The sequence below is a fragment of the Mauremys reevesii genome, linkage group 11 (genome assembly GCF_016161935.1).
Source record: "Mauremys reevesii isolate NIE-2019 linkage group 11, ASM1616193v1, whole genome shotgun sequence".
Lineage (NCBI taxonomy): Eukaryota > Metazoa > Chordata > Testudines > Geoemydidae > Mauremys > Mauremys reevesii.
The window spans coordinates 47,406,613-47,429,287 of NC_052633.1; the positions used below are offsets into that span (position 1 = coordinate 47,406,613).

Consider the following 22,675-nt stretch of genomic DNA (forward strand, 5'->3'; position numbering starts at 1 on the left):
TTAAAAGGTATTTGGTAGACACACACAGGTCACTTCCCAAAGTTTAAAATCTGTATTATTTACCTCTTAAAATTCTTTGTGCTTTTGCCAGTTTTTTTAAAAAACACAACTCCTTGATCATCATAACAATCTGACTTGTGATTTGGCTTTTGTTTACAGTTGTGCAACTAACAATGGTCAAGCTAAGTTTTCTTTTAAAATAAATAAGCCCTCCTTTCCCTGAAGCTCTGTGCGAGATTTTAAGCAGCATGACCAGGATACTGCAGACACTTGTGATTGGATGAGAAGCATCATAGTAAGTGAGCTCAATATCTGGCAGTGTTTGCAGGATCAGGCCCTATGCTTGCCTCTTCTGTAACAGAATCTTCATTCTAAACTGGTTTTCTGGTGTTTATAATTAAAATGCCTCTGATTATGTAAGTGTATTGATATGTACAGTGGTTTGGCATGGCTGCAGCAGAATTCAGGATTACCCAAACCAGTTTAAAATATATTGCTGATATTATTTTTAAAAAGGGGGAAAGTATTCAAGAAAGAGCTGATGCTGCTACTGTAAGACAATCTCCAATGTGCCTGTTGGCTTCAGCAAGCAGGCTGCAATGCTCCCCTTCCCATAGGAGCATGTCCGAGCATCACATTGTGTGCCAATGTGACATAAAATGTATAACTCATTTAATATTCAAAATGTTACTAAGAATATTTACATTAATAAGCTGCTGAAATATGTGGGAAGCAGCAATAACGGGTATACTTGCTGTTAAATGTCTTGCTTAGTTTGTGTCCCTGTGGTAAATTTGATAAGATGCATAAAGCCAGTGCATACTCAAGTTGTTGAGCCTAACTTTCTCATGCAATTACTTGTGAATGTATCAGTTATTTGTCAATACGAATGATAGTTTAGTTTCTACTTGGTTGTTTGCATACATAAAATTGTGCACATGGTTCTTAAATATTCAGAGGTGAGGTCACCAGTGAACCAGAGCCTCTAAAGAGATGTATGTCTACACTGCCCATGTTACAGTGTGGCCACGGCAGCGCTGTGACGTGGGCAGTGTAGACACGCTTTATTGCCAGGAAATTGCTCTTCCAGTGATTAAACCCCCCACCTCAAATGAGGGATTCTGGTTACAAAAGCACTGTCTATACTGGTGTTTTTCAGTACTAAAACTTTTGTGTACGTGTGTCTTTGTGTTCACACTCCGAATGACTTAAAATTTTAGCACTGAAAGTGGCAGTGTACACACAACTTAGTTATTGAATGAGCATTTTTAAGAAACATTATTTTGTGCGTAAGGAAGAAGGCTCTATAGTCTCTTCCTCTTTCATCGTAGTGCTATGTTAGGCCTTGACATCAATAAAAATGCAGTGCCCTTGGCTTCTCTTTGGGGGGAGAATGGCTTTGGCTTCTGTGGAAGACTGTAAACTGTGGGTTTGTCTACACTGGCAATTAACAGCACTGCAACTTTCTTACTCAGGGGTGTGAAAAAACACCCCCCTGAGCGCAGCAAGCTGCAGCGCTGTAAAGCACCAGTGTAAACAGTGCCCCAGCGCTGGGAGCCGCGCCCCATGCTGAGGTGGTTTTTAAAGACTGCTGGGACCACAAGACACGTTAAAGCGCTGCAGCAGCAGTGCTTTAGTGTTGCCAATGTAGACCAGCCCTAAATACAGTGAGGTACAGAATCTTAAAAGACACAAGTAGGGTGTAATGTGTCTTGAGTTTTTGAAAGGGCTTGAAGAAAATTCTTTGACAATTCCTCACCTACTGTCCTGGGTGAAAAGTACCTGCACTGCCAAACCCTCCCCCCTCCACTTTCTCCACAAGCTGTCCCTATTTAACTTAAATTGCCACATCTTCACTGTTCTATAAAACTCTGTAACCCATCCTAAGCCCAATATAACATCGTGAATCCACACATACCAGTTAATGAATGGTAGACTCCCTGAATAAATGAGGTTGGGGCTTTTCCCTGGGGATGAGGGGGAATTGGGCCCCAGCCTCTTACAAGACTCCTCCTGGGTCTGCTCTTCTCCTGGACACACTTGAGACTCCTCTTAAAGGAGCTTCACTGACGTGATCCCTGTCCCCCAATATGGAAAGCAATTAGTGCTGCTTGTTCAGCTTTGTTCCTTTGGAGCCCCCTCACCTCAAAAAAGGAGGGGTGGGAGAGGAAAGAGCCAGGGGTTCTCTGCCTCCATTCAGTCCACTTGCCCAGGCAAAACTTCTCTTGCATGAGTGGGTTGTTCCAAGCCCTGTATTTGATACTTGTTCCCTCACACTGTAATTTCTCTAATCAGTGTATGAGCTGTGGGTGACAGCATAGACAATAAATGTATGCTAGTTTGATGCCAACAGGGAGACCAAATGAGATTTTATTCCTGAAATTGACGACGTGTGTGTGTGTGTGTGTGTGTGTGTTTTTGTTTAAGCTATAACAGCTATGGAAATCAAAACTTTTTTTCATAAGTGAGACTAACTTTCGTTAGATTTGTTTAGGGCATGACACCTTGGTCCAGGAGTTAGTGCTGTTCTCTTTGGTGTCTCCACTATTGACAGACCGGATAGGAACCCAACACATCAAAACCTTGCAGCGCCTACATTCTTGGTGCATCTCAGACTGAGACTTCCTGTCTTTCAGACTGTTTCTGCTGGGCTTAGATGTTGGTACTCTACTGATGGGTGTTTTATACACATGCAGATACCAAATGGAGTTTGACTGACTTCTGTGTCATATCTTAGTGATGTAGGTAAGGGGATGGGTATTTTTTCCCCCAGGTCAGTACCCACATGTGCAATTCTTCTGACTCTGGCCTGGCCTGTGCTAAAAAGTTAGGTCGAGCCAGCTATGTTGCTCAGGGGTGTGAAAAATCCACACCCTGAGCCATGTAGTTCAGTGGACCTAACCCTTAGTGTAGACAGCGCTAGAGAAATGAAAGAGGCATTGCCGCCGCTTGGGGAGGTGAATTGCCTACACTGATGGGAGAACCCCTTCCCTCGGTTTAGGTCAGGGGTTCTCAAACTGGGAGTCAGGATTTTATTGGGGGGGAGGGGTGTGAGCTGTCCACCTCCACCTCAAACCCTGCTTTGCCTCCAGCATTTATAATAGTGTTAGATATAGATATCTTTAAAAAAGTGTTTTTAATTTATAAGGGGGGTTGCATTCAGAGATTTGCCATGTGAAAGGGGTCACCAGTTTAAAAAAAAATAAAAAATAAAATTTGAGGGCCACTGGTGTAGTGTCTGCATTCAGTCAGGCACTATAGCAGCTCAGCTGTAGCCTTTCCATTGTAGACCTTTTGAAGGCCCTGGTTTTGTGTATTGTTTGGGGGAATGTGTGTGTAAGATGGGTTTATAGGATCATTCCCTATAACTGCAAGGTGAGGACAAAGCTTATGTAAATACAGGCTTTAATTGCTGATGAACTCAGCTGATGTGCAGCTATCATGGAAGGTAGAATTACAAATCAATATGGTCTATTTTTTATTTATTTATTTTAAATCTGAGGTACATGCAAAATATGTGCAGCCCTTGGGGTCTCTGTCGGCTGCCACCAGTGCTGTCAGTACTACGGAATTTGGGTGCTCCTGATCTCTTCAGAATTATTTGAACTTGTTTAATGATGTGTGTCCACGTCTGTGCCACATGAAGAAATTAGAAACTGTTTCATCTTAATTAATTGAACCTGCCTTGCTTTCATTTGGACCATTCCATGGGGGTTCAGAATGTGTGTAAGTGACGATCATGGCCCTGTACAGAAACAGTGTGGCACACAGCTTCCAGCAAGTTGTGTTGCTGTCAGTCCCACCTTTAGATTTTAAGAATACCCGGTTCTCTCTTTATGGCTTCCTAACTGTAATCACCAGTGGAGCTGCAGTACTGATGAATTCTGGGTCCAATTTTTGCCTGCATAGTCATAGTGATATGTTGAGAGGAGACCAGTGGAGTTTCCTACGAAGAATAGGATAATGGATATGTATACTTGTGTGCGGTGAAAATCCTAAAATCTGTTTGCAGTATTGGATTAGTACCCAGGCATTTAGATGGTTAAGAATGCTGCCCCTTTTACAGTGCTTTATGAACACCAGTCTTAATTTTCTGAACTTGCTGTACACTTGCCCTTTCTGAATCTGTTCTCTGCCCCAAGTTTTGAACTGAAAGCTTACTTTCTATTAAGCCCCTGGCCTGGGCTAGAACTGGGTTCCTTTTTTGCAATGTGACTCTTACATACTGGCTTGGGATCCCAGTTAGCTTTTTAATATAAATAAAGTTTGCATGTTTAGTAAATATCTGAATTGGTAAGTTTGACCTTTTAAGTACAAACAGAAAGTTTTTTTTTTTTTTAACTTTCCCTATGGCCCAGAGCAGCTTTACATTTAGTTTGTTCCATGAATAATCTGCTTCTTTGTATTTGACTTGGATGTACATTTCCAGAAGTAATACTGTCACACTGTGTTTTCACTACCCTCTAGTGGTGATAGCTGTAGTAGTTCTTAGTACTGGAAATGCCTGTTGAAAGGCAGTACCCAGATTCATTAATAGAAAATTGGGGAGGGGGAGTACGTGTCTGGGAATGGAACTGGAAATAAAGCTTGATGCATTATTAGCTGCACACCAGTCTCTGTCAAAAATTAATGTGAAACTCCACCAAATACAGGTGTACAATATGCCACATGTACCAGTGTTGCTAATACATCTTTATTTTTAATCTAAGGCATCTTTCACAGACTCTTGTTTGCTTTTTGTTTTTTCCCTTGGCAATGAAAGACTTTGCTAGTTGGTTTTTCTTTAGTTTCAGTGTCTTGTGTAGACAATACACAATCCTATGTGATTATAGTGCAATGCTTTACATCTGAATTGTAAGCCTTCCAAAGGAATGTTTTTTTACACCCAAAAACTTTCCTTTGCATTTTACAAAAGTAAATCTTTCTCTTGCTGAAACTTTAACAAAAATGGAATTTGACCCCAAATTCCATGTCAGAATGATCCTTTAATACAAATTTCACATGAGTGTCTCCAAATGTAAGTTTGACATGCATTTTATTTTTTAAAAACCTGATATTAATTGAACTTGTTCTTTATTTTTAATTCTAAACAGGTTTTAAAAAACAAACCTTACGGTGCTGTGTTGCCAACTAAAACTTTGAAGTATTGTGTTAATAAAAAAAACAACCTGAAAGTGAAATTGACTAGAGACCTGTCTACCAAGCCTCTCCTCTGTCCTTGTGTGTTTTTAAAAGGAAGGACTTCACCATGAGGCTTAGAAACTCCAGACATCCTTTCAAACAAATTGTTTACAAACAAGATTACTCTCCCTCTGTTCCATACAAATATTCAAACCAAAATGTGTGAACTAACAAGATGCGGGCCACTTTTTGTTACATCCCATCTCCTGTCTATTTAGGCCCTGGTCCTGCAAAATAGATCTACGGTTGTAGGCCCTTGCATTTTTGGCAGCTCCATTAACTTCAGTATGACTGAATCCATGGATAGAAGAGTTCATAGTTCAGATTTTGGGCTTGGATTGTAACCTTTTACAGATGGGATCTTTTTTTCCTATGTAGCTTCTAAAGTATCTAGCATGCTTCTGGCACTGTGTAAAATAAGTGCCTTCATTACCTGAGCTTAGAGAGAAGGAACCACCTCCCTCCCCCAAACAAAAAGCATTAAATGGAGAAAAGTATATCAAATTTAAAATGTGAAGTTTTAATAATCTAGGGTGTTTATGTAGGCAAGAACATTCCCCTTTGACCGTCTCACAGTATAATTTTAGGAATGTGCCCCATGTTTATATAGCACTTTGAAGTTATAATAAAGCACTATGTAAGTCTTAATTAGTATTATCAGTTTCACTACAAGGATTTCATTGTACTATTGCAATTTTCTGTGATTTATACCTGAGTATTGTAGTGGTTCCTTTAGAATATTTGTTAGTCATTTTAAAAATCACAAAATATAAAAGGCATAGTTTTCACTGTGTATTAAGAGTTCTAGTTATATGGTGTGGGTTTTTTATTTATTTTTAAACAACATAAGAATGGTCATACTGGGTCAGACCACTTGTCTGTCTAGCTCTGTACCCTGTGTCTCTCAGTTCATAGAATCATAGGGTTGGAAGGGACCTCAGGAGGTCATCTAGTCCAACCCCCTGCTCAAAGCAGGACCAGTCCCCAGACAGATTTTTACCCCAGTTCCCTAAATGGCCTCCTCAAGGATTGAACTCACAAGCCTGGGTTTAGCAGGCCAATGCTCAAACCACTGAGCTATCTTTCCCCTTCCCCTTAGATGCTTCAGAGTGAATGAACAGAACAGGGCAATTTTGAGTGATCCATTCCCTATCCTCCAGACCCAGCCTCTGGCAGTCAGAGGTTTAGGGACACCATGAACATGGGGTTGCATCCCTGATCATCTTGGCTAATAGCCATTGATTAACCTAACATCCATGAACTTACGTAATTCTTCTTTTGGTATTTTTGGTCTTCACAATATGCTCTGGGAATGAGTTCCACAGGTTTGCTGTGGGTTTTGTTTTAAATTTGCTGCCTGTTAATTTCTTTGGGTGTCCTCTAGGACTTGTGTTATGTGAAGGGGTAAATAACACTTCCTTATTCCCTTTCTTGATACCATTCATGATTTTATAGACCTCTATCGTATCCCCCTTTAGTCATCTCTTTTCTAAGCTGTATAGCCCCGGCCTTTGTAATCTCTCCTCACATGGGAGCAGTTCCATACCCCTTATTATTTTTGTTGCCATTTTTGGCATCTTTTCCAATTCTAATATCTTTTTTCTTGAAATGAGGCAACCAGAGTGGTACGCAGGATTCAGTGTGTGGGCATCCCACGGATTATGATATTTACTGGCTTCTTATGTATCCCTTTTCTAATCGTTTCTAATGTTAGCTTTTTTTGACTGCCACTGCACGTTGATCAGACGGTTTTAAGAGAACTATCTACAATGACTCCAAGATCTTTCCTGAGTGCTAATAGATAATTTCGATCCCCATCATTTTGCATGTAAAGTTGGGATTATGCTGTCCAATGTGTGTTTCTTTGCATTTACCAACATTGAATTTCATCTATTTTGTTTCCCAGTGACCCAGTTTAGTGAGGTCTTCGCAGTCAGCTTTGGACTTAACTATCTTGAGTAATTTTGTATCCTCTGCAAACTCGACCACCTTATTGTTAAGGCTACATTTTAGTCACTGGTATTCTTAGTAGAAGTCATGGACAGATCACGGGCTGTAAACAAAAATTCATGGGCCCGTGACCTATCCATGACTTTTACTAAAAATACTCGGCTGGACTAAAACTTGGGGAGGCGGAGGGTGGTCAGGAGGCACGGTGGGTGCTGGGGGATGTGGCCCGGGAACCCCGCTGGTGCTGGGGTGGGGTGGGGGGGTTGGCAGGGCTGGCAGGGGTTTCCTACCCAGCTCCCTATCCCTGCAGCTCCTAGGTGGCGGAGGCAGGGCCAGGGCAGGGACTCCGCTGCTCCTGCCACAAGCGCTGGCTGCCGTAGCTCCTATTGGGTGGGAACTGCAGCCAATGGGAGCTGCAGGGGCGGGGCCTACAGGCACAGGCAGTGTGCGGCGCAGACCCCCTCTGCCGCCTATGAACTGCAGGGGGGCCATGCCAGTGGGAGCCAGGGAGTCCCCTGCTCCTAGCCCTGAGCCCCTACCACACACCGAAACTGCTGCTGCTGGCACCAGTCGCTGCAAAAGTCACAGAAGTCACAGAAATCACGGAATCCATGACCTCTGTGATAGACTTGCAGCCTTACTCATTGTTCATTCCCCCCCCCCCCCCCAAAAAAAATCATTGATGAATATATTGAACTACTACTGATCCTTGCAGGATCCTGCTATTCACCACTCTCTCCCTTGTGAAAACTGGTTATTTATTCCTACCCTTTATTTCCTATCTTTTTTTTAACCAGCTACTAATCCATGAGGGGACCTTCCTTCTAATCCCATTATTAAGGATACAATATAGTCATGTGCACCACCCCTGCTGCAGTCAGGGCCGTGTGCACGATTTCCTTCCCTCCCCCCGGCTTGTCAGTCTCCCCTGCAATGGGGCACCAACTGTCATTCCTCTCCCTGCTTCAGCCCTCCCTTCTGCTTATTTTTAGTAAAAGTCACAGACAGGTCATGGGGTTCTGTGAGTTTTTCTCTATTGCTTGCAACCTGTCCATGACTTCTACTAAAAATAACTGTGACACAATCTTAACCTTACCCATGACTGTTTAGTTTGCTTAAGAGCCTTTGAGGGACCTTGTCAAAGGCTTTCTGAAAGACCAAGCACACTGTATCAACTGGATCACTCTTCTCCACATGCTTGTTGACTTCTTTGAAGAATTCTAATAGATTGGTGAGGCATGACTTCTCTTAGTAAAAGTCCTGTTGACTCTTCCACAACATATCAGATTTATCTGTGTCTGATGATTTTGTTCTTTACTATAGCTGCAACCAATTTGCCTCGTACAGAAGTTAAGCTTACTGGCCTGTAGTTGCCAGAATCCCCTCTAGAGCCTTTTCTAAAAATCAGTGTTTCATTGCCCATCCTCCAGTCATCTGGTACAGAGGCTAATTTAAGCTATAGGTTTCATACCCATGATCTGAAATTTCATAATTGATTTTCTTTCAGAACTCGAGTGAATGTTATCAGGTCCTGGTGACTTATTACTGAATAAATAAATGTCAAGGTTCATATCCAATCTTTGACAAAAATAAATCAAATAGATCATGGGGAAAAAACGTGGGCTTGGAAATTTGTGTGTACTTAGTGCAGTGTGTCCTCTCCTCTTCAGCAAAAGAGAGCACGTATTAGGTAGAATATGGTAAGCATTTTCAGTGACCATAACTTAAACGTGCTGGAATTGGTTTGTCTGCTTTGGTTTGTGGTAGGTTGATAACCTAGCAAATACCGAGACAATAGAGCACTGGCTTACATGTAATCCTGTTGGAGCACAGTCATGGGAGTCATCTTTGATGTTTATTGATACAACCAATAAACTGCACCTTTTAACTGCATTTAAAAAAAATAAATAAAAAACAGAACCACAAATATGTCTGATTCCTGCAGGTGTGCAGTCGCGGCTGTCTTCCTTCAGTTCTCTACACTTTCAGACTCAGGAACAGTAGTTCCTTTGTCAGGTTTATCTCTGCAGCAGGAAATGTTTAATCTAAAACTTCAAGAGTGGCAAGGTTGTCCTGGGAAAATCAAAGCTGAGAAGCCAGTCAGCTAGCTGGAGATGGGATTGTGTGGCTGAGGTGCTTATCAGAGGATAAGTCTCAAGTGACAGATCATTTGAACAGAAAACAGCACTGAGCTGCTCTGAGGCTACACATCTTGAACTGCTGCCACTTCTTTCCCCCTCTCCCTTACTCTCTACTTTTCTAGCCGACACCTCAGAAGACTGCTCAGCCAGAAGATACCAAAGCGCAGAGGGTTGTATTTCTTTTATAAACATTTATATCCTAATCACTGTGAACAGTCTGTTTTTGATGGATACATTTCTGTCGAGGTAAGAGGTAATCTGTGGAACCTCCTTCATTGTTTTGATTGTTGGCATCTGATTGTGCAGCAGATTTATAAATGAGTTTCTTTCTTAGTTTATTTTTAACTAGCTGAATTAACAGGCCAACAGCAGATACTTCATTTTCTGAGCAAAATGGCAACCAGCAAGGGATCTTGACATCTCTTCCAAAGTTTTTGGCAGGCTTTCAACTGTTAAACACAGTATGTTGGCTGGAGCTGGATAACCACATACAATGAGAGAACAGATCTCTTACTGGAGTCTAATTTTATTATTTGGAATTTGTTTTTTGTTCTTATTGGAGCAGAGACAAATCTTTATAGAGAACAAACTTTTTTGCCAAGGCTTTTGATGAGATATATATTTTTTGTAGCCGTGTTGATGGGTTGCTTCTCCAAGTCCTTTTCTTTTTCTCTCTCTCTCTCTGCTCCACCCCCCATTTTTCAAAGGAAAATCAGGATTTAATTAAGGTTTGAGGCTCACACTCCAGCTCTCTGCCCTATGCCTTACAACCACAGCAGGAAATCCAGTCAGTTGTTGAGTAACTCAGTTGTGAAGCCACAGTGGTAATTTTGCCAGAAGCTCAGGGGCTGTACCTAATCTGCATAAACACAGCATAAATGTCAAATATACACTTTATTTTTTTTAGAATGCCATTAGTGTACACAGCACTTCATGGGACATATAAGCAAAATATGCTTTTGAGGCTTTCAGGAGAAGGAATGCCAAGGGAATTTGTTGCAAAGAGGCAGAGCCTAGGTTCTTGGTATCTGCGTTCCCAATGAGATAGCACATTATAAAATGCAGATTAGAATGCTGTGTGACTGACCTTTTTGTTCAGATTTATAATAGAAAAGGCCTGTTGTCCAAAGAGGTTTATATAAATAGGTGCCCTCAAACAGATCTCTGAATGTTGGTTAGTCAGCAGGCTTTTTTTAATGTTAAGAAATGCTTAAGTTGTGTCTAGAATACTTTGAACCTGAGTGCTATTGGAAAGCAGTGAGATCTGGTGGATGGTGATCTGGGTTCTGTTCCTGGCTCTGACACTGGCCTACTGGGTGAACTTGAGCAAGTCACTTCACTTCTCAGTGTTTGTTTCCATGTGTAAAATGGCAAGATTGATACTTACCTCCTTTTTAAAAAGTGCTTTGAGATAACTTTATTGAAAGTTGCTCTATTACTTATTAGATCAACTGGTTCTTTTGGCCTTCTTTTTTTGGGCGCATCTGAAAATGACTCACTAAACAGCATGATAGTCTGGGGATGAAAAATAAATTGAATGGATCAACTTTTCAAAGTTGATCCATTCGCCATTAGGGAAGAAACTGTCATTCATGTTTCCTGAACATTTATTGTCCTTCTGTGTTGTGTGCAGCCAAACACTTAGTTCTGAAGCATAAGTAATGAATGTGGACCCATATTGACATACTACTAAGTTCTTAACATCATCCAGGCCAACTCTTACCAAAGAGAGGAACAAAAACTGGAAAAGTTCTGTTTCTCAAGAAACTGGCAAACCATTAAGTCATAAGTGTGTGTTTGTTTTTTTTTGAAGGGTTCTATGGGGGTTGGGGAAGGCATAAAATAACTTGCTGTCTTCTGATTGTCCCTTTTCTTTTTGTATGTTAATGTTTCTTCAGTATCTCTCTTGCTGGTCTGCAAAATGCCTTTCATGCTCTTATTTCTAATGTCTTAACCCACTCTTTCCTTAAGAATGTTCCCTTTTTCCTCATTTTGTTGATTTCCCATTTAAATTTTCTCCTTCAGAGTGTGTTTGCTTTACTGTCTTCCTCTATTCCCATGACTGTCTGACAGCCTTTTCAGGATGTGGGTCAGTGCATGTCCTGCTCCACTTCTAAAGGAGGCTGAGTGTTGTGAACTCTCAAATTCACTCCCTTCAGATACAGGGCAACTCCCAACCCTGTACTAATAGTTTGCTTCAGGGTTGCAGGCTTAACCAACTCCATGTGGTGGAGTAGCATCACTAGAATCAATTCTTTTCTGTCTGTGCATTTGAACCTGTGGTCTCCTGAAAGAGGCATGTGTACTGTACCACCTTTGTCCAGGCGTGCAGAAATTTATCTAGGTGTGGTCATCAAGAGAAGACTTGCTTAAGATGTCAGTTCAAATGAGACCCAGTGATGGAATGATGGGGGGAAGAGTGTTCTAGTCATATCCATCAATCTGCACAAACTTTTTTTTGTCAAATCCCTTCCAGACATTTAAAAATACTGAAATTTTTAAGATTGGTTGCCTGTCTTCTGATTCAGCTTTCTGTCAGGTAAAGCTTCTCCATGTCATACCCTGCTTTATTTCTGCATTAAGTCACTAGCAGCCTGGTTAAAAAGCAAGTTTTTCGTGAGAGTGAGAAATGAAGGTACCGAGTCTTCCAAATTTGATCCACTCAAACAGAAACCACTTCCAAGAAACTAAATAGGGACTATAAAACACTTCCATTAGGATAGTCCTAATAATGCTCTCCCTTGAAGAGAATAACTTGTCTTAAACAAGCTATTGCCTCCATTTTTGATTTAGAAGTGTATGAAGTTTAATTCCAGAGATTTAGCATTGGAAAGAAAGGAGACCATTTTGATGGAAAACGTAAGTGATTGCTATGGCATAGGTGGTTTTCTCAGAAATCTGTTTAATATATTTCTTTGCAGTGACAGTCCGATCTTATTTTCATGAGTGTGAGGAGGGAAACCACCAATTTGTGGGAAAAACTAATGAAATATAGGAAATCTAATGAATTCACTTGTATCTAGAAACTATGCACATGCTGGAAATATCCCTTAGTTCTCTCACTAGACGCAATTGTTTTAATGTTTAGTAGCAGAGGAATAGTGTTGGGGTCACTGGAATGGAACCCTTCACAAATAATGCAGAATACAACTGGAAATTTAATTACTAAAAATAGTCGCTGAACTATGGAGTACCCTCTTCCCTTCTAGCAACTTTCTCTGTTTTAAAGAAAATCTAATAGTGGGATTTGTCCACCCGTGTTCTATGGTTGTCTGCATTGGCAGGCAGTGCCCCTCTTCTGACACATCTTCAACTTAAAAAGATTTGTACTGTGTGTATTAAGTTCACAGTAACTTTTTTTTCTTTTAAATCTTACTGGTTTGGTTTGAAAGCCCAGAAATTCAAGTGTGTGCCAGACAAGGTTTGCTTTCAGGAGTTTGAATCTGCTTAGCAAAAACAGTATTGTTGTGTACCTGCAGTACGATACCAAATGCTATTTCTGTGATTCCCCTTCTCCCTCCCCCTGGAAGAATTGCTGTGCAATTTGTAGGAAAGTGTGTGTGTGTTGTTTTTGTTGTTTGTTTTTTAATAAAAGCCTACTAGAAGAAAATCCAACTGCTTAGTTGTTAAAGTACACTTATTTTCCCTTTTGCTCTTTCTGCAGATCTACAATGATAGATGGAGTTATGATTCTTCCTGTGCTGCTGCTGCTGGCTTTTCCATCACCCAGTCTGGAAGGTAAGTAATGTGAATTACAGTGGGTTAGTGCAGCAGCTGTTAACTCCTGAAGAACCAGACTCTCATACAGTTTTAACTATGAATCTGGTCCTAGTCTACTCTAGTTCAGTGTTCTACTTTTATACATTGACAGTTGACAAATTCTTCTTGGGAGTGATGTTTGATTAATGTTTCAGTTGGGTATTCATAGATAAGGAGATGTTTGAGGGCTTCTCAGCTGGAAGTACGCAGAAAATAACTGATCAGTGCTCACTCCAATGAGGGTGGAAGAGCATCAGTAGTTCAGATGAAGGTCTAATAACATCTGGACAGATGCTGCTCTGCTCCCTCTAACCTGAGTCAGTCACTATTGCTCCTGTGTATGTTTGATTACTAATGTCTTGAGCCATACTGTGTGCAAATTCTTCAGTTTTAACTGTACTCGTTGTCCAAAGTAACTTAGAACCGTGCATATGGAGATGCATGTACTCCACTCTTCTCTTTTTTTTTTAATTTTTTTTTAATTTTGAAAACCTAAAAACATCTGAGAATCTACATCCGTAACTTTCTCTGCACACCTACTGACAGGTAGAGGTGGGTGTTGTGCAGATAATGTAGGGCAAGGTGAATGTAGTGTCCAATCCAAAGCAAAGAGGAGAAGGGGGGGTGGGAAGTGGGAAAGTGGTTGTAAACTCTAAGCCTATCAATAATACAAGTACTTTGTCATTTGTTTTAATACGACTCTCCTTTTCTAATAAAAACCTACATTTCAAACCTAAAACGTCTTGATGGTGTCACTTCAACAAAAGTATAATGAAGTGTTCTGCAAAGGAAGAGTTAAGTCTGTAGAGGAGCTCTCCTTTTTTTTTCTGGAAATTGCTGCTGGGCTGATCCTGAGAGTCATGGGACCATATGCATGGTGTGAGAGGCATGAGAGGCTGCTGGGGTGAATTTAGAGTTATGCATTTAAGAAGAGTGGACTGTGTATCCTGATTGTTCATCACTCTATATGAACTGAGCAATTACACATGTGAGTCACTTTGTTTTACGTTCAACTGAAATGTTGAGGTAAACTTGTCCCATAAATTTTCAAAGACAGTGTCTGTAGTAACTGTGTAACTCCACTACAAGAGAGACAGGTGGTGTAGCATGTGCAGAAAATTAGCCCTGCATTTTTCTTCTCCCCACCACCTTTTTCTTTTTTCTTTTTCTCTTTATGGCTGATTTTTGTTCTCCGTATACTGTATGACTGCTGGGATGATATACTCCTTTATTTTTTTCCTGACTTAAACTAATAGTAAAAGTGGTCTTGCTTTTTTCTTAAGTTCTGATGTAAACAAATATGGAAGGATGTTCAACAAGAAAGCTTAGTGGAACCCATGATGCATCTTAGTTTGTATCTGTTTGCTCATGTAGATATCTGATCTTGCGGAGGGCAGGCATTCAATGATCTCATGAGAATTAACCACTTTGTTTCTGAACACTTTGTCATCACTTTCTTTCATGTTACTAACACAAAGTAAGGCCTACAGAGTAAGTCAAAGGTACATAAGAATGGCCACAGTGGTTGAGATCAGTGATGCATCTAGCCTGTATCTTGTCTTCCAGCAGTGGCCAATACCAGATGCGTCAAAGGGAATGATCCAACCCCTGTTGTCCAGTTCCAGCCAGAGTGGATTTGAACTCCTTGTAATTTCCTGAGTCCACTTTACACACATGTACTTGCACCATAATTTGGTGAAGAACTGATAGAACTGAATGGCCATGAGTTCTGGGGCAAAAATTCCCTTTACTCCTGTCTGCCTTCTATTGGATGGATATTAAGTCTGCTACTAGGCCATAGCACACTTCTTTTTGTTTTTAATTATTATTATTTATTGGGGTTTGTTGGAGTGGGCTAGCTTAGTTCTGTCCCTTAATTCAAATCTACAAAACTGCAATACTTCATATTTGGCATGAGAACATCCTCAGGTTTTGCAGCAGACCTGGCTAGCTTTCTAGTGGCAATACCCTTGCTCATAACTCCACTGCAGCTGTAGCCTGATTCTGAAGGTCCCATTAAGCCCTGCTGTTACAGAAAAGCAGGGCAGGGTCATGTGCATGCTTCATACAAGGTCCATATTTAATGTTCAAGATCTATATTTTATGGGTAGGAACAAAACAAGGTCTCAACATGAGTTTCTTGTTAAAAGAAATGCTCGATGACTTGGAGTAGCTTCATATCCTCTTAACCATCACTTTCACTCACATCTTTCTCGATAGCAAACTGGTGGTAGACTTTAGCTTTTGGGCGTACCTTTTGAATAGCCCATCTGATGCTGTAGCAGTGCTTCAGGAGGCAAGAGTGCATTTGCAAGTTAATAGAGCAAGTTAGAAAAGCATACGAGAAATTTCCTATACCCTTAACCATGAATTTTAAAGTTAGAACATTATGTCTGAGGCAGAGCGTGAAGATATTAAAGTAAAAATTGTTAGGCTTGCTGTTGGTATTGTGATAGACGGTTTTGTCAGGGTGATGATATAGGTAAATTCAGTACCACCTACCATGTATTGTATTTTTTTATAGTTGGGGTCCTTTGTTTTCAGTGTTTGGTAGTTTAATGCTTTGATGAATGGAATTCAATGTAGTTTGCTGCAGAACTAAAACAGAACTCAAAACACAATGCCACCTCTAAGTTTAAGAAAACAATACATCTCTAATTCCCAAACAAAACTTTTCTTTTGAATAAACAGTTTACAGTTGTAGACTTGTAAATATTTATAGGCTAATAGTTCTATTTAATAATTGGACCACACAATTTTGCAGTGCATACACTCAACGCCATCCTTTTTCTCCTGCTTTTGTTTTTAAAAAAAAACCTTCCTTGTTTTGAAACGTTTTCTGATAGATTTTCATTTTCTTCCCATTGTAGGGTCAGATCTTTAAATTATTATCTGCTACCCACCATGTACACATTTTAAGGTGTTATGAGATTCATCAGTACATTCAAATGTACTTAAGAGCTTGCATGCGTCCCTGTTTGTGTGCAACTTCTAGGCTAATGCGTAGCATTACTTCAACAGTCAGCTTTGCATATACATACAGACTAATGTATTGTGTTTTCCTAATAAAACAAGTTTATTTTTATGTTTGATATCAAAGTAGGGTGAAAATCAGGGGAGGGGGGAACTGAATAATACTTGTAAAACTCAGGATTTTTTCAGTAAAAATTGGTTTAAACGAAGGGCAAGGGGGCTTAGCTATACTTTCCTTTTTTGGGGAAAGGAAAAAGTGGTATGGGAGGGGTCTCATCTTTCCTGAAAGATGCCCACAAAACATAGTGAAGGTATGAATATATGAACTTCTTGACTTTTTCTTCCGTGTGTGTGTTCCTCCTCTTACTCAGCTTTTCTTCATGAGCACTAAACTAGAATTTTATGGGAGCTAAATTAACCACCTGTGATTGACTTTATTTTGATGTTGGTGAAGAGTGGCTAGATGTATCTAAATTGGAACAGGTAGAGCCCACTTGAGGCTAAGTATCACTGTTGGATTATAGGAGTTCTGTGACCTCTTGATAACATGCATTCTGTGTTTTCAAAGGGGTGGGGGGAAATTTCCATTTTACCTCAGAAATACAAATCTACTTTTTTTGCCTACGTGATTATCTCAGAAAATTGTGGCTGCTTTAAAATGTTTAATGGTATGTCTTACCCTTTCTGTAAATGATGGTCCTGTTGAGTTGACCAAGAAATTAAGAGTTTTTTGCTACACTGCAATGTAAACTCAGGGTTAGTGGGACTTGAGTTAGCTGGCCCTGGGTTAGAAAACCCAGGGCTTGAGCGCCTGCACTGATTTTTAACCCTAGGTTAAGATTTTTCTAACCCGGGCTTGAACATGGGGCTGTGGTGTCCATAGTTCAGCTTGAAGACCTGAGTCAAATCAACCCATATCCCAGACTCCCTAGCGGCCACCTGGAATTTGGCTGCTCAGGCCCTATGTCTGTGGTGCACTGTGAGGGGAAACTTGACTGCCCACCCTGCACGTTTCAGGAAGTTTGAACAGCTGGCCCACACAGCTTGCTAGTAACATGGAGGCGCCTTTTCAAGAAGTCCTCTTGGTTTGCTCTGTCACTCCTGTGTCAGGAAACAGGCAGAGCTTCTGTGTGATGCTGGTAGATGTTTCGATGGCATTTTCTGAACCACCAAAGGTACCTGACACAGCTTATGGAGGAGGAGAGAATGAGGTGTACACAGGCAAGACCGACTTGAATGGGTTGATGCTGTGCATTACACTTGGTACAGCCGCTGATGCCCCCTTCATACACTGTGCTTCTGGAGCAGGGCCACAGCACAGACTGGTGATCTCACATAATCGTGTAGACCGGGCATGACCAGCAATGAGTCCAGAACTTTTGCATTAAGGAAGCTATATTGTAGAGCTTTGTGAGCAGCTCGCCAGTAATAGAGATGCACAAAGGAGGGCACCATGCTGCTCCAGAAGTGTGTTGCTATAGCAACTCTGGAAGTTGGCTATGCCAGACTGCTCTAGGTCTGTTGCAAACCAGTTTGTTGTTGGAGAGTTGACTGAGGGTAAACCACATACCTGACTGCCTCAAACCTCTGCCTCCACTTTACCCAAAGTGGCAGTCATAAGGATATTCCTGGGGTAATTTCTGGCTTTGAGAGAATGGGCGTTTCAAACTGTGCTGGGGCCATTGGTGGGACTGGTGCCCATGGTTTGCCCTCCTCAAGGAGCATGTGTACATAAACTGCGAAGGGTGCTACTTCATTGTTATACAGGCCCTCATGCACCACCGAAGTTGACTTATGAATGTCAATGTAGCCTGCAAGAGGGAAGTTCACGATGCCAGTACTTTGGGCAAATGGGTCTACAAGATTCCTTGATGGGCTGGGACACTATCTCACCAAGTGACATCATAGACTGAGTTCCTGTTCTGGGGGACCCACATACCCCATTTTGCCTTGGCTTATGAAACAGTGACCTGATTTCAGAGGCCCTGGCAAAAGATGGTTTAATTACATTCTCAGCAAGTGTAGAATGGTGGTTGAAATTCTGTTGGAGATTTTTACAGACATGTTTGGATGTCAGTGTCATCAAGTGTTGTCTGCCTTACTGTGGCTTGCTGTGCTCTTCAGTCTTTGTGAAGTTTGGAGGTGGTCCATTTTCCCTTCAATAGCCCTATGCTAGCGAGGGGCTACTGAATCAGTACACTCAACCAGAAAGTGCACCTACCACAGCTGGAGCTGGTGCACCAAGGCAACAGAAGTCAGGGATGCGTTGTGCTCTCACATTATGGACTTGCATGGCCCAATGGAAGAGGGGGGAATAGTACCTCCATGAACGTGCTTTTTTTTGGGGGGGGAAGCTAATTGGTTTTTGGGGGGGGTTTGATTGCTATGCAGTGTACTTATGAATGAAATGAATTGGGGATGATTTACAGTAGAGATTCATATAAGGAAGTTATTGAAGAGTAGACTTCTGTACCTAATTGTACAGCAGAATAGTGTTTGCTTACTAATTCCTAATTGTTCCTGATCATGTGTTTACCTGTTGTTACAATCTGTATTTGAATGTTAAGAATCAATGATAGTAATAAACTTTTGATGACAAACTGCTTTATTGATAGACATATTAAAATAGTACAGCAGTCACCCTTTGCCAGCAGGCCAGCTGCCATTACCACATCAAAACTCTCTAGTTACAACAGAACCTTTCTAAAACTAAAACAAAATAAGTGCACTAACAAATGCAAACAGTGGAAACCATGTACATGACAGAAATCTCTACCATTGCATGTCCCCTGCTCCCACCCCTTGTTTCATTGTTTCCTGCTCACTTGGTGCCAGGGGAGAGGCATACACAGGGAAGGGGGTCAAGACAGTGGACTGTGTGGGGCTAAGTTGCCCGGCCCAGCTGCTCGTGGGGCCCGATTTCATGGGTCACCTAGCCATGGAGTTTTCCAAGCTATTTCTAGACCGCATCCAATGGTACAGTGCAGGGGACTCAGGCTGTTCTGTGGGAGAGGCAGCAGGAGCCCCGTACTCATGCAGCCATGATTCGCATCAGCGGCTCTGACAGTTCTCTGCTGAACTCTGTCCTCCTGCCTTAGTCACCATTCCTTTTCCAGGAACTGTGAAACCCTGTCCTCACTGCGTAGCCAGCTGTCCTCTTGCTTCTTGGCAAGCCTTTTTCTCTAGCCTTCAGTCTTTCTCTCTTTCTGGTACTGCACTTGCTTGTTGACCCACTCCAGGGATTCAACTGTAAGTTCATCATGGAAATGCTTCCTCTTGGAATGGTCTGTGAAGGCACACTGGGCCAGGCTTGTACTGAAGTGTGGGTGAGCTGTGGTGGTCCTGTGGCCCGTTGAGGTCGAGAGGCCTGGAACAGGACACGACAGAGGGTTATTATCTCAACTAGCCCAGTGCAGGAGCACAGAAAAAATTCATGTGGCATTTCAAGGACCTAAAATGTTACTTTTTTTTTAAACTGAAATTCAGTATATTGTGAAAGGTATGCTTCAGTCCACAGAAGCTCCCCGGACACAGCCTGTTTTTAATCACAGTGAAAGAAATGCAGAGACAATGGTAAGCTTAAAAATTCAAAGCTGTGTGGTGTTGTATTTTTGGTTTGTTTTCTAAAAATTGCAAAACTACTTGGGATGGGGAGGCGGTCCATAGCTGTGCTACAAAAGATTTTTTTTATTTTATTTTATTTTATTTTTTAACCATGTATGCCTCTCACGTTTTGGAGGACATAAGTTTTTGTGGTGCCTGATTGGCAAAGGGAGATGTTTCAAGCTGTTGGTGGGGAAACCTGCAGTTAATGCAAGAGAAGTATTCAAATGTCTGGGGACTGAACAGCATGTCTGAGTGGAGTGGACTGGCCAGCTATTGAGGTGGCCCTGGAAGATATGCCCTTCCCCTGCAGTATTACTACCTATTTAGAGTTCCTGCTTCAGGAAAAGTGTGCAGCTGTCAGCACCCAGGATTGGGTCACAATTCACAAAGGAGTCAACAGGGTGCTGGTGTTTGCTTCCAAATGGTTTATCCCAGTTATGGCTGCATGCAAACATGCAGAACTCTACATCTTTCTTCCTCCCTGCCCCCGGCACATTTCTGGACAAAAATTCAATCCTCAGGCTTATTTTGGACAAATGATTTTGTTGCCAATGGATTTACCTCTAACTGAAATGAAATAGATTTGAAAATGGAATTTTTTTCCTCCTTTACCAGCTTGAGAATGCAAGGTTATTTTTAAGAAAGAGGAATGCCCTAGCAAAACCTGTCTTTCCAGTAAAAATATACTTTAAAGATATTCTATATTCTTTACTGTTTGCATTTCCTGGCTACCATTTTGATTGGGGGAGGGGGAGACAAGCTGCTGACATACAATCTGTGGATGCACTTTGCTAGCCTGAGCTGCAGTTGTATGCCAAGGAAGAGTTGCTTCCATTTTCACTGGGTCAGTTGGAGATTCTTGTGATAGAGAAGACAAAGGAAGTTGGCCCATGGGATTGTGAGACACTTCGGAGGGATTCCCAGGACCAAAGTCAAGCAGGGCTGCCTGTACCCTGCAGAGTAACAGGGCTTGAACCCTGGGTCATGGCTTGACTCTGGCTTGGACCCTGCAAAGCCCTGGAACCCTGGATCTGAGCCTTGGGTTAGCGTGATTTGTGTAGAGAGGGAAGAGGGGCTTAGGCTTGAGCCTAGGCCTGGCTTATGTTGCAGCATAGATCTAACTGTAGGGTCTCTGGTAATGCGTGGAGATTATGTTGCTTAGAAGAAAAACTGAGTTAATACAGACCAACTGTGGCCAGAATGTCACTGGTGATTTTTACAATTAGGTATTGAACATAGTCATTATTTATATATAATACAAGGCTCTTAGATATGGAAGAAAAGGCCCAACCTGATCCACGAGCCACTCTTCTGTCTCTTTGAGTTAAGTGCACTAGGAGAAAACATGGAGCATCTGTGTTTGTTGTTTGTGTTTTGTGTTTTTCCTCCAGTCACATCTTTGCTCTCCCTGACCTGGCTTCCCTGGCAAGTTGGACTTCTCTGAGGCATATCACAGATGTGTAGCTCTAGGAGAGTCCCGTGAAAGACCCATCTACCACAGCCAGCCTTAAGTGAAATCTCCACTAGGGAGAGGTTGGGGCCCATGCTTTGAGGCTCCTGAACAGAGCAGCATGCCTGGAGGGTGAGGCCAGTCTTCACTTGATCTCCCACTCCAGCAGCTGGACTAGAATGAGAGGTGGTTTGTGGCCCATTTCCAGTGGTTCTGGCATCTTGGGGTGGGGGTTACTCTTTTTTGGGACTAAAAACATTGTCTGAGGCAGAGGATGAAGATGCTACAGTAAAAATTGTTAGGCCTGCTGTGCATTCCCCTCCTCCTCCTCCTTCTCCGTGTTGCGTGAGCCTCCCCTCTTGCAGGTGTCCACGGACAGTGGTGGGGTAGTGATAGGGTCCCCCCTCTAGAATGCCATGCAGCTGATCATAGAAGCGACATATATGGGGATCTGACCCAGAGCGACCATTTGCCTCCTTTGTCATTGGTAGGCTTGCCTGAGCTCCTTGGCTTTTACGTGGCACTGCTGTGTGTCCCTGTTGTAGCCTCTGTCCATCATGCCCTGTGCGATTTTTGGCATATATATTAGCATTTCTTCTTCTTTTTGATTGGAGTTCTGCCTGCACAGATTCTTCTCTCCATACAACAATTGGATCCAGTGTCTCCCGTTCGCTCCATGCTGGAGCTTGTTTGCGATTCTGGGGGAACTGCGTGGTCACCTGTGCTGCTGAGCTCGCCACGCTGACCAAACAGGAAATGAAATTCAAAAGTTCCCGGGGCTTTTCCTGTGTACCTGGCTAGTGCATCGGAGTTGAAAGCACTGTCCAGAGCGGTCACATTGGAGCACTCTGGGATAGTTCCTGGAGGCCAATAACATTGATTTGTGTCTGCACTACCCCAAATTTGACCCAGCAAGTTTGATTTTAGTGCTACTCCCCTCACCGGGGAGGATTACAGAAATCGATTTTAAGAGCCCTTTAAGTCGACGGAACGGGGTTGCTTGTGTAGACGCATTCATTATAAAATCGACCTAACACTGCTAAATTCGACCTAACCCTGTAGTGTAGACCAGGGCTTAGGTTCTTTTCTAGACAAAGCAAGACCAATATAAGTTTATTGACCAAAGAACAGAGATTCAAATGATAGCAGCCAGAAATATTGGAAACGAAGGGTTACATAGACAATAAAACTATAACACACATACTAGAGCCTAGACTTAACTAACAAGATAGCCTGTTGTCTAAGGAAGTTCATCTTACCCAAAGTTCTTCTCCTCACATTTACGAGCCTGGCTGGCTATGTTTTTCTTTTTCATGAAGCAAACCCACTATTCGCTTACCTTCCTAGGTAAAGGAGCCAGAGTGTACCTACAGCTGTAATCCAAAAATCCATTTTCATCTACTGGAAACAGGATAAACCCCTACCCTGTTTTCCTGTCTGCAAATTCTCCAGGGGAGACTCTAATCACTTGATTAGCACTGTGCTCAGGCAGACATTCTGTAGACAGACCAATAAACTGGTTTCTTTCGGGCGAAGATGTTTATCAATTTCTGGTGGCTGGCCCCAATTCAGACCCGAAAACATGATTTTGTGCGAGTGTATACATACATCTTGT

The 22,675-nt window shown here is 41.9% G+C and overlaps 1 protein-coding gene across 3 annotated transcripts in view; it reads left to right on the forward strand.

Moving 5' to 3' along the window:
• ACVR1 (activin A receptor type 1) overlaps positions 1–22,675 on the forward strand; it is a 95,474-nt gene that overhangs the window by 29,565 nt on the left and 43,234 nt on the right. For all 3 annotated transcript variants that reach the window (XM_039495408.1, XM_039495407.1, XM_039495409.1), the window contains exon 2: positions 12,937–13,010. In XM_039495408.1, coding sequence (XP_039351342.1) covers positions 12,937–13,010 — 74 coding nt within the window. The remainder of the gene's footprint in view (positions 1–12,936; positions 13,011–22,675) is intronic.